Source organism: Camelus dromedarius, chromosome 11 (assembly GCF_036321535.1).
Source record: "Camelus dromedarius isolate mCamDro1 chromosome 11, mCamDro1.pat, whole genome shotgun sequence".
NCBI lineage: Eukaryota > Metazoa > Chordata > Mammalia > Artiodactyla > Camelidae > Camelus > Camelus dromedarius.
In genome coordinates, this window is record NC_087446.1 from 59575041 (window position 1) to 59591932 (window position 16892).

The 16892-nt window shown below is 32.6% G+C and overlaps 1 protein-coding gene across 9 annotated transcripts in view; it reads right to left on the minus strand.

The window, feature by feature from the left end:
• USP15 (ubiquitin specific peptidase 15) overlaps positions 1 to 16892 on the minus strand; it is a 107715-nt gene that overhangs the window by 20641 nt on the left and 70182 nt on the right. The window contains exon 1 of one of the 9 annotated variants that reach the window (XM_031462351.2): positions 4380 to 4524. The exons of 6 other annotated variants lie outside the window; for them this stretch is intronic. Coding sequence is in view for 1 of the 3 variants with exons in the window: in XM_031462353.2 (XP_031318213.1) it covers positions 4510 to 4524 (15 nt within the window). In the remaining 2 variants the exon portion in view is untranslated. Of the gene's footprint in view, positions 1 to 4379; positions 4525 to 16892 lie in introns of those variants that run through there. 2 more of the 9 variants (XM_031462353.2, XR_010382954.1) reach the window with 2 other exon arrangements.

The following is a 16892-nucleotide window of genomic DNA, read 5'->3' on the forward strand; positions in this document are numbered from 1 at the left end:
CTCTTTTATTTTTATAATACATGCCCCTTTAATTACAATCCCAGCACTGGAGGTAGGGCCAAGCAGCTAGAATACACCATGGCTACACAGGGCACAAACACCATCACTTAGCAGCAGCATCTCATTTAGTAGAAACAGGATCAACACTAAATAGCCAATGAGACAAAGTGGAGGTTAAATAGAATTTACAACAATTATCAACTAGTTTTCAAATCCTTATATTTGATCAGCTCAGGGTTATATTAAGAATATAAAATTCTAACACTGTGTGTAACACAATTATATAAACTAATGCTTTACTAAACATGTCAAAGAATCAAGTTGTGCAAACATGAATACTTCTTGAACTTTGTTTTTACTTATTCATCTTCATCTCTATTTTGCAAAGAGCTTCCAAATATAATTAAAAATTTTTTAGCTTTCCATAGCATCCAGAGTGATCTTTTTAAAATGTCACTAGAATTTGTGACTTAATCATGTCTATTCCTTGCTATCAATCCTTTAATAGTAATTTCAGATTAAAATATCAAATTCTTAGAAGGGTCTGTTTTTTGCCCACCTATGTAATCTCATCCCTTGTCAATACTTTTTTTTTCCAAAAACTCCATCCCAGCCTTATTTGATTACTTGTGGTTCCTTGACTTTCATGATTCTCTCACTCTGTAAGTTCATTTTCCTCTACTGTTTGACATGTACCTTCTTTGCCTTATTAACTTCTACTAAACCATTCAGGTATCCTGTCTGAGAAGTCTTCCCAGATTCCCTTAAGAAGTGTTTCCTCCTGCATGTTCCAATATCACTCAGTGCTTACTTTTATTACTGTGTTTATTTTATAATATACTGTAACTTTAATTTTTAGGTTGTCCATCTTGCCAAATGGGCTCAGACTTCATGAGAGCAGGAATTATGATATTCTTTACATTTATATCTCCAGCACTGAGCACTTAGGTTTTTGCCTATGTGTATTAATGTATTTATCCTCTTTTTTTCCCACTTTTTTCTTTCAGTGTTTGGCACAAAGTACTCAAATTTTGTTAGATGAAATATCACAAAGTAAGGCAAAAATACACTTGCTTGCAATAAATGATTTCCAAAAGCTTCTTCAAGCACTTCTACTTGAATACTAATTCATTAGAACAGCACCTATCAAAATTTCCCTGGTCCCCTCTTGTTGGACTTATTCAGTCTATCATCTGCTCTGTAGTGGGTCTCCACTTGGATTTTTAAAAAGTCACTGACAGAGAAACCAGCGCTTATTTTCATAGTTACTTATGCCAATTTGAAACTGATCATAATTCACTGATAAGAAACTAAACAACAAAATATAAATAGTTTTAATAAGTAACTGTCTGTATTACCTACGTATCAAGGTATCATAACCAATATATTTTGAGATATACCTATCTAAATGTAAACCATTAAGTCCTAAATGGTACCCCCCCAAGGCATCCTATTTGTTGAACATGTTTTAAGGAACTCAAAACCTTCATTTTTCTAAAAATTTGTACAAACATATAAATACTGAAATTCAATAGCCAGTTTAATTGTTCTAATGCACAGTTTGTAATAGTTTAAAAACTAAACTGTCAGACTTTTCTTCCTCAGCTTGAAAATACCATACTTTCTCCCTCATGTTGAAAATAATGTTATTATAGGAGTTATAACAGTTTTGAAATAATATAAAGACTATTTAAATATTACAAGTTCTCTTTTGGTATAAATTTCAAGGCACAATTGAACAGAGGTCAAACAACTAAAATATTTCTATGTCCCAGGTGATACCAGTATTCAATGCCATCATTCTGGCAGAAGAAGCCCATTTCTTAAAGTTGGTCATAATGCACTTTGATTTGTAATTTATGCAACTCATTATTCAATCTTTAAACATGAACATCTTTGACAATTATAAGAAAACTGCATACTTGGACTGGCTGCCATTAAATACGATGTTTTAAAAAATTAAGATAATTTTCATTAGGTCAATAAGAAAAACCATAACTGGAGTTGTGAACCATCTCTCTCAAAGATCCTTTTACTAGTAAAAAAACAAAAAACAAAATACAAAAAACTTTCCTATCTCATTGAGACTGTCCCAAAACAATTCCTTTTTAAGGCGTATATGTATTGAAAGTCCTACATATGTAGACATAAGGAATATCCTTTTTTAATTTGTAAGATACCTTACTCAGCGACAAACTATGGATTAGAAATCATTCAGCATGTCCTGCGCCTATGTGAATATACCTCTTACTCTCAATGCTTCCTTTACTGGATAAGAAAAAAACCTCATCCTTTAATACATATGGTTTTTCTTAACAAAAACTGGGAATGAAAAGAAAAAAAAACCTGAGAATATATATGAATGTGTCATAAAAATAAAAAGGATTATATAAACAACATAAGTATATTATTTTTGTGGCTACTGAGTTTTTGACATTCTCAGTCACATGTCATTTTGAGCTTCACCTGTTAATACATTTGATTTCAACTGCCTAACACTGACAAATGCCAACACTTCCACATTTTAAGAAAATACCAGCTCTTACAACTCATCACCAAAGAAATGAGGTCCAAATATGAAGTAATGTGACTGATCATAAAACATATCTCTTAAGCCACATTTTGTTTGTATCATAATTGTGTTTAGAGTCGGTCTTAATATTGGGTAGAATTTTATCAAATACCATGTTAAAAATAAAGCAATAATGAGACTGAAAAAAAAAAAAAAGAGATTCTGTACCAGTAGTTTCAATTTAATGAAAAAGAGAAAAAGTTAATAAGCTACATTAACTAACAGGCAAATGCACTTGTCACATAGGTTAAATATTTATTTAAATATTTTTTAAGATTCCTAGGCAAGATAATAGTGTGCAAAACTGACAAGAGCATTTGAAGACCTAGGGATTAAAAACTAACTTTCATGTTTAATATACGGTAGACTTTTGGCATTCATTAATTTAGCATTGTGATACAGCATCTAGTTGGCCAACTGGAAGGTTCAGGATGTAAGCTAGTATGAAAAGGTGTTAATCCACAGGAAATGACAAAATGGTATATGTGCAAGCCAATCATTTTATGAGCAAAAGTATCTGTTCCTCAAAGAGGCTTTATAGTTCTCTACTTGTGCTTACATAAGCATTTAAAATGGAAACTGCAAAAAATGAGAGTATTCCTGAATGTGAATTTGAATTAAGAGTCTTAAGCCATATTCCTTCATGTATTAAGATTGAACCTTAACATGTACTCCTCCCCTTCATAGACTGTTCTTGCCTGTAAGAAATTCCTACTTATTCTTTAACACTCATCTCAACATCTCAGCACCTCAAAGAGGAACTAATATTCCTTCCTCTGGGCTAACTCGATTGCTTGAACTGACTTATACTGTAGTTATCCTGAAAGCAGAGTCCATGTTTTATTTATCTTTGTAACTCAGCGTCTAGCACAATGCCTGGCACATACCTCAACAAAGGTATGATGAATAAATAAAAACATATACGGTAGAAAGATTGGAAGCAGTCCTTAGACTGAGAACAGTGGGAAAACACTTGACCAAGATCTGAATTGCACCCTGTTATATAAGTACATACCTAAAAGTTCTACAAGTTCAAAAACAAAAGTCCAAATAATGCCTAAAGAGGCTTTCCTAATGAAGGAAATTAACTACTGTGAATACTTCAAAAAATAACTCTCAAGATAAATCCATGTAAGTAAAAGATGTATGAAAGAAAAATGTTTGGTATCATATTTTTATAAAGACTCTTTTCCCCAAATAAACCTGGAACTAGACACAACAATTCCTAAGAGAATTCTAAATAACCACGTATCTCATCCAGTGGACATTTTGCTATGTGGTTCAACGTATACAGACCTTTAACCACTGCCACCATGAAGAACTATTTTTAAAAAGAATGCACATACCATTCAACTATTTTATAAAGTATTAATTATCTATGAAAAACTCTCTGGTTATGAATTCCCACCCTTAAACCAACATCCTAAAATTGGAGTATTATGTGAAGTATGATTTTCTCTCATTATTTAAATTTCTTAGAAAGACTACAATGCTTTGTACATAACTTTTCCTATACACATGCAAAAATCTTACTGCTCATTACTTTCAAAAAGTTCTTCCATTAAATGTGTTCTGATCAGTAAGACTGATGTTTCTACAGGTCTCTGAAAAAGTAACTGACTCATGTAAATGAGTCTCAATTTTGTATTTTACTATAAACTTCTACATAGATTTTTTTTACATTGATGAAGTGAAATAAAGTTCTACTATATAACCAAATCTCAAGTCTGTAATCAACATACTTTAGGAAATGAATAATTAATAGCCATCCCAATAACTTGTAATGAATCTGGAATTTCCCCAGTACCTGGAAAATAGCAAAGTAATCCCCTTCAAAAAGAGAAAGTTGTCTTTTGTAATGCTGAATATGAACCACTCCCTTTCTGTTCAGGTGCTCCAGAAGCCCAATTTTCAAGTGATCATGTATGCTCACTATTTTAGTAAACCGGTAACTAGAACAGGAAAGAAAACAAACTTAATTTTTGATTACCTAAAGCCTTTGAGTTGCGTAACTCATTCTGTAACTGATCAAAATGTAATGCCACTCACAACTCTTAAAGTAGCTACACTTTTGAACTGACCAATACTAAAAACAGAAACCCAATCTAAAATGAGGAAACGATTTTATTTTCTTATGATTAAAAAAATAAAACCTGAAGTAATCCATGGCTAAAGTAATCTCAAAATACCCCAAATATCTTTTTCTGGATTTTAAGATTAGATGGATAAAGAATTTTCAGATTTGTCATGTTATTATTTTTCAATTTGTCATGATGACAGAATAAATATTCTAAAAAGGTACTGTATAATTCTGAAGCATCCTATTAAAACTGGGATACTAGCTCTAGTTTTGTAATGAAATAGTGGGTAAGACAGAAAACTATGATGTAGACTTTTACAGTTAAGAACTACAAATATATTCAGGCCTGCCCCTTCACCAAGTTCATTTGAAAAATAAGATTTTTAAAGATTCTTCATGTTTTATTTTTTGTTATTTTTTTCCTTAGGAAAGGCAAATCTCATTATATTTGAGAGATTAATTCTGAAGCTTCTCCGCATATTCCGGGAAAACAAATACAAGTATAGCTCTATTTTGCTTTACATTTCCATTTCCTCTTCAGGCCTTCTTCAAAGAACAAGTTTATGTAAGTAAAATATAAGTGGATATATTAAAATTTATTTAGTTAAAAAAAGTTTATTTTGATGTTTTTTCCCTCTCTACTTGTCAGTGAAGAGAGAACTGGCATATACTCTTCTTAAAATATTGGAATTTTACATAAAGTAGTTCTAAAGGAAGGGTTTTTGAATTGGACAAGGATGTTCTAATATTTTAACATCATTAACCTGGTTATGCCTAAGACACGAATAAAACGAAACTTCCTTTCCTTCAAATTCTATGGAATCTCTTCTTCACACACTACTTGAATTTAAGAATTATGAAAACTCTGGGAAGTATGAGAACTAATTGGAAACATTTTGTTGGCTAGATAAGAAATTTCAATGCCTTTTCCCCCTTCATCCATAAGACTGAGGAAGGAGAATTCTAAGTTTGTTAAAAAGACTACCCTGTTACTTGCAGTAAGTCCTGTAACTAGACATGTCAATGTTAAAAAAGCATGATGATATAAAGACCACAGATTTTCATATTAAAAGCAAAAGTAGAACCTGGATAGAATATCCACTTGCAACAGAGAGAAATTTGAAAGCTTCTGGGAGAATGATTACACCAACAACGAGGCTATAAGGTAGTTGTAGTTAAATGATGTTTTAAACCTACCAGACAGTAATAGCAATTGTCTATGTTTTTTTTTTAGTAACAAGTTACTGAGTGATTTTATGTTCAGATATTCAGTTTATGGGAAACAAGCTAAAGCCAAATGGTTCTTACTAGCATTGACAAACATTAGTGTAAGTTATATTTATTTTAAAGAACTAAAGCTTACGTATTCAATTTTAATGTTTAGTATCTTAACTCCTACCCTATTAATAATTCAAAACTAGCTCAAAATGAAATGAATGCCAAAATTTTAAGCAAACAAGATGGTCAAACGTTTTAAGAAAAAAACAATGGTTCTTTATAATTTTGTGTGTGCTCTGTCCCTTGCATATAATATTCAGTAAAGAAACATTTTTGAATAAATGAGTATGAAGAATTGTGTGATCTGTTCATCTTTTAGCCCTCCTGCTAAGGCACACAGAAAGGGACAGCATAATTTTTTAAAAAAAAGTTTAACTGACTTACTATACTCTTTATGGTAATCAACAAGTCATACCCTTCTCTGTATCACTTCATTACACTAGACCCACAATTAACAATAAATATTTACGCAAAGTGAAACATAAGTTTGACTGTGTGATAGCACGAACTATTAAGGTTTCTGATTATTTTCATAATAAAAAAGAACTTTAAATTTATTTGATTAATCACTCAACAAATATTAATAACAGAAGATCATTATTGCAAGTCTCTAGAAGTATAGAAACAATGTTCTAAGATGATTTCTTTATATCATTCACTGTAAAATCATTCAAGAAACTATTTGCATTGCAGTAGGGGTATGCTCTGCCAAGCTGTAATTAACACGGCGCCCAATTCAAGTGCTATCAGATTGGCTACATTGGCAGAACATAAGCTGTAGTATTTACTGGACTTTATATAAATTGGGAGGTCTTTGCAAGAAGTAAATATATATATTATGTGCTATAATTCTTTTAACATTATTGTGCTCTTTATTGTTTAGGCAGCTTCAGAAATATTAATCTGGTACAGGTCAAATACTAAATATTTCAGAAAAATTTTCCTAATGCAGTATTTCTCAAATCTGTATGGAAGGACTAATTTTTTTTTCAGAAAATTTCCAAATTGTCACAGATTGATACTTCTATAAAGTTTTTTTTATAAAATAAAAATGAACCACTAAAAAAATGATATAAAAAACAAAAACAAACTCCCATTTTTTAATTATTAGGTTTAATAGATATGAAGTTACCCTGTCAAACTGCTATAAACATTTTGGATCATTTATACTTAATTTCTATACTTATTTTATTACTGATCAGCACTGTCTCATCCATAGACACACTTTGAGAAACACTATTCTAACGTACTTACTATTATCTGGCATTATACCAAACATTGGGGATATAAAAGAAAACCAAAGACAGTCTCTACTTTCATGATTCTCACTGTGTAATAGGTATTTGCCCAGAAGAGAGTTAATGGAGGAAAAGTGGTGTGTGTATGTGTGTGTCTGAAAGGCAACCAGGGAACAGGTAACATTATACATAAAGAGATTTGAAACTTAATGAATTCTAGCAACCTTTTGTTTTCATTAAAGAGGTAGGGTCCAGTTTGGATTTCATCCTCCAGGTGATAGGAAACGACTTTCAAGCAAGGAGGTAACCATCGTATTTCCATTTAAAAACAGTGATGTGGAAGCAGTACACTAAACAGATTGAAAGAGGATAAATGAGGGAACAGAGAGATGAGTTAGATACCTATTTCAAAAGTTCACATAAAAGATGCTCAAGTGCTAAAATAGTGTACTGACAGGAGAGGAGAAGACAGAGATAAGTGATATTTAAGAGGTGGTGGAATGAATAGGACCTGGAGTAAGGCTCAGATTTTGGCTTGGGTCAATGGTTGTACCAATAGGGAGTGTAAGAAATAAAAGCATCAGGCTTCTGGGAAATATGTTTAGTCACAGGCATGCTGAGTTTGAGTTATCTGTAATATTATTTAGGTTGGAATGTCCATCTAATAGTTACATATTGGAGGGAAACTCAGGAGGGAGAATTAGGGTGGCGACAGATTGGGATTTGTCAGTTATAAGTGGATGTCAACTTCTCAAAGGTAAAGGGGCTACAAAGAGCCTAACAAACTCAGGGTCAAGAATGACCTTCCCCAAAACAATTTCTATAAGTGGTATGATGGTCACAGTGATGATATAACAGCAACTGATACTTACACACTATTTGTTATGTGCCAAACACTTCTTAGGTACTCTATCTTCATTAAGCAGATGAAGAAATTACTTAAGCAGATGAAGAAATTATGAAGTTTCTCATCCAAGGTTACACAGCTTATAGTAACAGAACTACGATTTGAATCCAAGCAGTCATGTTGCAAAATCCAAGTTCATAACTACTATGCTATGTGTAGACATGAGGACTACTGAATGGGACATGAGAAAGCAGGGAGAAAGCAGAGACCATCCTTTTCAAGGTCAAGGGTTCTCCTTACTCCATATCCCTCCCACCCCATTAAAAAAAAAAAAGACTTGACCATGTATACATGCTGAAAGGAAGACAGTAAAGAGGTGAGGTTAAAGGCATAGAACAAAGAAGAGATGATTAATAGAACAAGTCTCAGAGAAGGTAACTGAGGTCTCAGGAAGATGGTGATATAATTGGGATGATAAAGATACTTTTGTATGGTATCCAATGAATATAAGAGGAATCATAAAATGTTATATCTTACTACTAAGAATTTCCTTATAAATAATTAGTAACATTCTGGTCAAAAATTTGTTTTTGATTTCTTTTAAAAACAGTTGCTGAAAGTTTTCTCTTGGGCAAAGTATGTAATACTTAGAAAAGCCCTGGACAATTACTGAAGAATTATACAAAATACCTCAATTATATACCAAATATATTAAAAATATATGTATTCATTAACATATGCATAATAAATACATATGTGTGTATGTATGTTAGTGTGTGTCAATGATTCAGTTTATATTCAAAGCAAAACCTCTCTAAATGAAAGCCAGAGACACATTTTTAATTATACACAAAACTTGATTATAAAGCAGAGTGATTTTCCAGTAAACTCGTCAAATTCAAGTGAACATCATCTTTGATGTAACTTATTTAGGAGGATATATTTTTAGATTTGTCCCATTGATACCGTCATAGCTCAAAATATTTTAGGTACTTCTCTTTTTAGAGCTGGCAGACATACGAAAAAGCACTGCTATCTAACATACAGGAGGTACCAATATGTATTTATTGAGTGTATGAACAATGTGTTTTGCTATGGTAAAATAAAATTTCTGATGTAGGATTTTTGTGGTGGAAAAATGTGTGAACAAGCTATAATGTAATAGCTGTACCTCTGATAACTCACTGCTATTTTTATGATCAGATGAACCAAATATACGTCATAATGAATAATGTACTCTATCAAATGAAATCAAGATCCAACTCAAATGTCATCTTCTTGGTGAAGCCTCACTTATTTCTCAATGGCTTTCTTCTCTTTGCTTCCAAAACATTTGGCTGATCATGCTTTCTAACATATCACAGATTATACTGTATTTATGTCTATCTCATTCACTACAACACGAAATTCTAGAAGATACGCACTGTCTTTTACGACTCTGTATGCTAGGCAAAGAGTAGAGATTCAATGGATGTTTCCTGGATTAGCTAAATAAATTAGCACAATAATAAAAAATGGGGTGGAGGTGAATAGCTGAGTGGTAGAGCATGTACTTAGCGTACATGAGGTCCTGGGTTCAATTCCCAGTATCTCCGTTAAAAAAATAAATAAATTAAAAAACACCCCTCCCAACAGTCTAGCTGCTCTTAATTTCTTTGTCCTTTTCTCTCTACAACCGTAGATGAACCCAATTATTTCACTGTATGAACCCAGTCATCTATTTTATGCACCGTGTAGCTAAACACTGCTCAAGAAAATCTCAAGTGAATAAATTTATACCACTCTAAAATGATGATCTAGAACCTCAAATGAGATCTCAATACTGCCAAGCAGTCTTATTCTTTCATTCTTAGCTAATGATCTGGTCTCATACTTTTAGGATAACCAAGTCATCACAAAATCTAAAACTACTTGCAACTATAATATCTTCCTTTTTTCCTGCTGCAACAGTAGTGTCTGTCTTCCATTTAAATGTTATAAGGCTTAGTCCTGGGATCTCTTTTTCACAGATGCCCTCACTTCACAGATACTATCATTTACCTGATTTTAAGTACCATCTACAAACAGTCTTATTTTTATTTCCAGCCTAAGTCTCTGGTCTATATTCCATGCTAGCATATCCATCTGCCTACGACATAGCCACTTCAATGTTTCATACGCCTAAAATTAACTCAATCTTATCCCTGCCCCAAATCTACTTTTCTTGTCTCTCTCCTCCCACTGTTATCATTATGTTAACATTATGATATACAAGCTGGAAACTAGACACACATTTGTGATTTTCTTCACTTTTCATTAATTTGAATGCCTTCTTACTTGCCAGATGCTGTTCTAGTAAATGGGCTATAGCAGTGATTAAAACAAAGCCCCTGTGCTCATGGAGCATGAGTTGGGAATAGGGGGAGGCAAACAGATAGACAAAAAATTAAAAAAAAAATGTAGAGAGAGAATGCCAAGTGGTCATGGAATGTGGGAAGGTGGTTACCATTGTATATGGAGTGGATAGGGAAGGATCTGACTGATAACACAGATCTAAAGGAAATGAGAAAGCAAGGATATAAATATTTGGAGAAAGAACATTCCAGGCATAAGAAATTATAAGTTCAGAGACCCTGAGGCAGGAACATTCATGGCCTATGTGAGGGGCCTAGTGAAGACAGAGCAAAGTGAGCATGAAGGAAAGTGGTAGGAAATAAGAGAGCATGGGCCAGATCATGCAGGTCCTTATATTCTCTTTTAAGGACTCTAGCTTTCATTGAGTGAAAAGAGAAGGTATTTAGTGACATGGACAAGGAGCAACAGGAAAAAGCCTTAAGTATAAAAATACCGCTCTGACTGTTCTTTTGAGGATTACCACAGGAGTTAAGGGCATGAGTAACAAACTGGCTAGAAGGTAACTGTAATAAGCCATATGAGATGATGGCAGCCTAAAACCTTCAATGCCTTTGTAATATATTAAAATCCAAATTCCTCCTACATGATCTCGCTTTTGCCTACTTCAAACTTATTTTATCCCACTCCTCTTCAAACATTATGCCACAGGTTACTCAGCTTTGGTCCCTTAAACATGCCTGTCTTAGGGGGTTTGCACATGTTGTTGCCCCATTTGACTTCAACCTGCCTAACTAACACCTACTCTTTGGTTACAGCTCAAACGTTACTTCTGGGGAGTATGACATCCAGTATAAATGAGGTGCTCTCCCAGCTCTTGTTATACTCATAGCACTCTCCATGATTTTTTCTCTTCATAATGCTTATTATATTCACAATTTACTTAATGTCTGTCTCCCCGACTAGACTATGACCCACGGAAATAGAAACTGTTTTGTTCACCATGGTATAGTTACTGCTTATCAGACTGAAGGCACTTAATAGGCCCTCAATAATTTTTTTGAGTAAATGAATGGATGACTTCATAAGAATATTTATTATCTGAAAAAAAATCACCCAGTCTGAGCACCTACAATATTTTGTAGTTAATGCTCTAATAACACTTCATCGTCAAAGGAAGAGAACTATCAGTGACATTCAGAAGAATGAAAGTAATTCCAAAAGGAGTTCTTGAGCTATTTTGAACACACTTACCATCAAATTGGTTAATTGTGTAAATAATCTCCCAGGGAAACTGGATTGTACAACAGTAATACTACTTTACAGCTTGCATTATTGGGGCCAAGTATTTGGCATAAACACAAAAATATTTTTAATGGTTGCACAACAATGTGAGTATACTTAATACCACTGAACTGTAAATTTAGAAATAGTTAAAATGGTATATGTTATGTATATTCGACCACAATAAAACATTTGAAAAGAACTTTTTACAAGTTGATTAGTATAACTTTGAAAGATACATTATCTCAGAGTATTTGAATAATAGCCCAGTTTTAACTGATTTATTAATTTGTTATAGTGAAGGACAAGTTACTTAAACTTTCCTTGCCTCAATTTCTTCATCAGTGAAATAAGGATACTCGATGCCCTAACTCAAATATCTCAGTGAAGAGAAAATTAAGAAAGTGATAGTGATATGAAAAACCACCTTTACTATGCAGAAAAGGGTACTGTTACTATCAGAGGCTGAAGGTTCACTACTGGGCTGTTAATATTTTAATATGAGTTTATGAGAATTAGTAATTTACTTTAAATCTTATTAATTAAGCAATGGTTTTCAGCAACCAACTCTGACCCTCTCCCAGTATAGTACAGTTTACAAATCATGGTAAAGAAGTGATTGATAACACTTAGCTATTGGTTTCAATATATATAATATTAAAAAATATTAAACCAAGCATCCATTATTGGCAAAGTGACAACACTAATGAAGTTGATCATTGATAACATACAACATCGCAAACTAATCCTACTCACCAACTAAAATAGAAAGATGATCTTTGTGACATTAAAAGAAAAAAATCCAATAGATGAGGGCCACTTAGTAGAAAATAAAGCATAGCCTCAAATGACCAGAATTTAAATGTGTACATAAGAACAAATAGGCAAAAGACAACAAACAAGCCTTTAGAAGGAATATAGCATGGCTTTCCCCATTTTAAAGCTCTATCAGTCCAATATCTTATATTTTCCAGCAACACTACTCAATAATACCAATTTATAAAATTTAGAATATAAGCCTGACATACTTCAGAATACCCTAATCATGTGTTGAATGACATGTATACCTTTAACAAAGGAGGAAAATGTATCTTAGAAAAGATTTTGACACCAAAAAGATGAACTGTTTTTGATTTTTAGATAACAGAAGTAAGTCTGAAACCACATTTCCTTTTTTTTTTTTTTTTTTGTCTTTTTAGAGGGGGCAAATTTGTAGTTACCATTATAAATCAAAAATGAAAATTTCTTAGGTTTTTCTTTCAATTACAAATAAAAATCCTTTGAATTATTAAAGTCAGTATAAGATACTTCAGTCTGATTATGTTAGTAACTGCTGCTATGTATGTGAGCACTTCAAGAATTCTACCTAGTGAGTATAATGTAAAATAATTCTGTATTAAAATCAGATGTAACTATTTACAGCTCCTAGAAATACCCTTCTTTTTACCTGTAACTGTACTCATGTCATTCTTATTATAGACTTAGGGACACACAAAACATTAGAAAGTTTATATTAATTCAGAAATAGAAACATTAATCCTAGAGAAATTTGTATATTAATTTGAAAGAATGTGAAGAGCAGACAAGTATGATTTTTGGTTAAGAAAGGCATATTTTCATGACAAGAAATCACTACTAGCCAAGTTACACAGGTATAAGGTATTCTTGCAGAGATACCATTTCTGTTCCAGTTACAAAAACTAAATACAGAACTACACTTTATATACTCTTTTCCCAAAATAATCTGCCTGAGAATTCAGATTCTCTTTTCCCAGCCCCCTTTCTAAAGAAATTCTTCTCCCTTCCCCCAGTTCAAACAAGTGAGAAATAAAAACATTGGTGCCTGTGTTGAGAAAGTGAATGGTTCTAATACACGTTAGGTAGTTTCCATTTCTTTATCTATATCAAAATGGAAAGACCTGATTGAGTTGTCATTTGATAGACAATTAAACATACTTCTGATGTTAGTCTGCCATGTAATTTTTGGCACATAGTACGAAGGGAACTCAAATAACTGAGTTTAACTGCCTGGGTAGATAAAAATCTGCCCTAGGAATAGTACCGAAATTCTTTTTTTTTTTTTTTTAAGAACAAGGAAACATTTAATAGTTACGCTGTTACAGACAACAGCGGCCACACAGAGAAGAGGTGCCTGTGTGAGCTAGTACTGGAATTTTTAATCAGCCACATTCTCAGTTTATCCGAAGTCGTCATTTTCTTCAAAATCCTAAACTATTTAAAAAAAATTCTTGTTTCAGGGGTTAGATGTTTCTTTTTAACTATGTTCATTTATTCAACTGTAAGTCTGGTTAGTTTGAATAAAATTAGAAAGCTTCGTGTTAAACTGGGTTTCCAAAAATTTGTTCCAATAAATGCAAAAAAAAAAAAAAGTCTCACGGTGAGAGGGGAAAAGCATTATAGTCATAGTCAAAGCTATGAAGTACTAGAACATAGAAATAATAGCTTTAGTAATGACTTTTTCACTGCTTTACATTATAATGAGAATCTAGTTTCTTAAAATAGTGTTATTTCTGTGTAGTATTACTCATTATTTTTAAGTCTTAAAAAAAAAAAACCCTTTCAAATTTCTATATAATATTCCTCTCAATTTACTGAATATTTTTTTCCCCTAACCCAACAGATCATAGGAAAAAGTTGACTTCAAGAATGCTTGGAATTGCAATTGATTTTACATTGTATAACAGGGATAACAGGTTCTTGATTACAATGATCTTTTTCAATGACTTTCTAGAGTCTGTTTAAGGAGCCCTATTACTTCCAAGTAAAGAGTTTGAAAACAACCATCTTACACCATGCTGCTTTCCAGTGGAAAAGACCGTATCACTTCCCTGCTTCAAATCTTATCTGAAGAGTTGCTTCTTCCAGGAAGCCAATCATGAGCCTCCTAGGCCTTGACAATGAAAAAGACAAGGGTTGGAGTGCTCCTGAAATCTACTCAACTAATGCTAATTAAAATTACCTCCAGTAATGCAAATTTAAAAAACCAGACATTCTCTCAATGGTCTAATACACTAGAAATCTATTGTGTAACTTGTTTGTACCACTGGGACACAGTGGTGCAAGCTTGTAATCATAACTACTCAGGAGGCTGAGATCAGGGATAACCTGAACTCAAGAATTTAAATTACCTGCAGGTTGATTATTCATGAACAGTTCTATGTTGTTAAATCCCTTGCCTATCAGTTTGCCCAGGAGAGCTAAACTAATGTAGTTCAGAAATGGAGTCGATGATAAACACTATTATTGCAATGATACTAAGTTAAAAAGCATTAAAAGTAAATTTTAAAAAAAGTACATCCAATTCTTTCTTCATTCACTAGGTGTAGCCAAAGTGGAATAAGACTTGTAGGAAGGAGAACAAATCCAGGGGATATAGATGGTACAATTTTCCCAGAGTCACTCTTTTTAATTCCTTCAATTAAAAAAAAGACAAACTAGTATCAACCCAATACCTATTCATTTATGATGTGCCAGTCACTATCCTAACAGCTTTATATCCATCAACTCACTTAATCCCCACAAAACTCTTAAGAGATGGGTACTATTATTTTCCTCATCTGAGGAGAAAAATGAGTTGTAGAAATAACCTATACTGGGTAGCAAGTTAATTAGGAGAGACATGTTTTCAATCCAGGTACTGTAACTCCATAGTCTGTGCTCCTAACTTAAATTGTCAATTTTTGATGTGTTCTTTTCTTTTTTCTAGCCAGAACACAGTTTTTAAACTGTTCCTCAGAGTCCTGGGAGTCCATGAGAATGCTTCTGGGACCATTTAAGAAAGTAGAAGAAAGCAGATGGGACTCTGGGCACTTCACCCAACCAAAGAAACTTCACTACATCTGTTTAAATATTGAACATACAATTAAACTTATCATAGTAATAATTAAAAAAAGACTTTCATGCTAAAAAGCAAAAAGTTTGAAAATGACAATATCAAGACTGTAATTTTCATTAAGTCAGGATCTCTGTCTTAAAATATCTCACATGTTTGACATTCAATAAACATTAACTTGATAAATTGAAACTATATGGCAGCACTATACTTATCAGAAAAATTTAATACTCATTCATACCATTAAATCAGAGAAAATCTTGAATACCAATATAATGAAACTGAGTAATAACAATAATATTATTAAATCACACTCAGATTGGTGCTGCTTAGTTTTTAACAACAAGTGATCAGAAAAGATTTCACTATTTCAAGGCTACTGATGGGTTAAGCATAATCCATTCTCACACAGAAAAAAACAGATATGCTTTTCACACCCATATTTTTTAACACTATGTTAATAATTATACTGCCTGATGTATTAATGCCCATTCATATTTTTTAGGATTATTGAATTAATAACATATATTACAATTCAAATTATCAGTAGAAATGTTATTTTATAATATTTTCTGAAGCTCATGAATTGTCTTCAGTTTCACAGAAGTTACAAGGGAACTTTAAAAAAGCATATAATTAAGGAAATATTTAAAAATTATTTAAAAAATCTACTCTATTAGGTATTTTCTTACTCTCTTCATCTGTGGACCCAAGAACTTGGTGTTCATGAGACAGAATAATTTTGGCTACTGCCACCACTGTATTCCTTCTTATGGTGAATTTTCAGCTTGAGAGCTGACATCTAAAGCAATTAAATATTATAGAAGCTTTAAGAAAAATAAAACTGAAGCTACACTAGCTTTTTAAATTCTGAATTTGGATTTAAAGTCAAAAGCAGCAAAAATTAAAACTCATTTTTTCTCTTCCCCAACCTGACTGGAGCTTTATTTTAGAGAAGTAACAATTCCCAACCAAGTTACAGATGTAAAATAGTATCTGTTGCTGATAATACTTCATAAAATATTATCAGAAAATTACAAACTATCACTCTAACAAACTTCACCCTCGTGGCTATTTCTCAGTTGAAATGAAACATGTAAAAAAGTGAAATATATTAAAAGAGAAGGTCAGCATTAGATCTACCAATTTATCGTAATAAAATTGCTTTGAAAAGAAGCAAAAACTAATAAAATGAAATTTCTGATACCTTAAACATACACAAGAAAGTTCAACAAATGCCAAAGCTAGCTCAACATAGCTGACTAGAAGATTTCATTTTAATACTCATTTTCCAGAAACTGAGTTAACCATATGGAGACAAAATACGAAACAGAGTATAACAAAGGCACAGGAAACTAGAATGTAATATTGCCTTAGATGGAATGTAGTCTGAATGTAAGCCAGAGCCT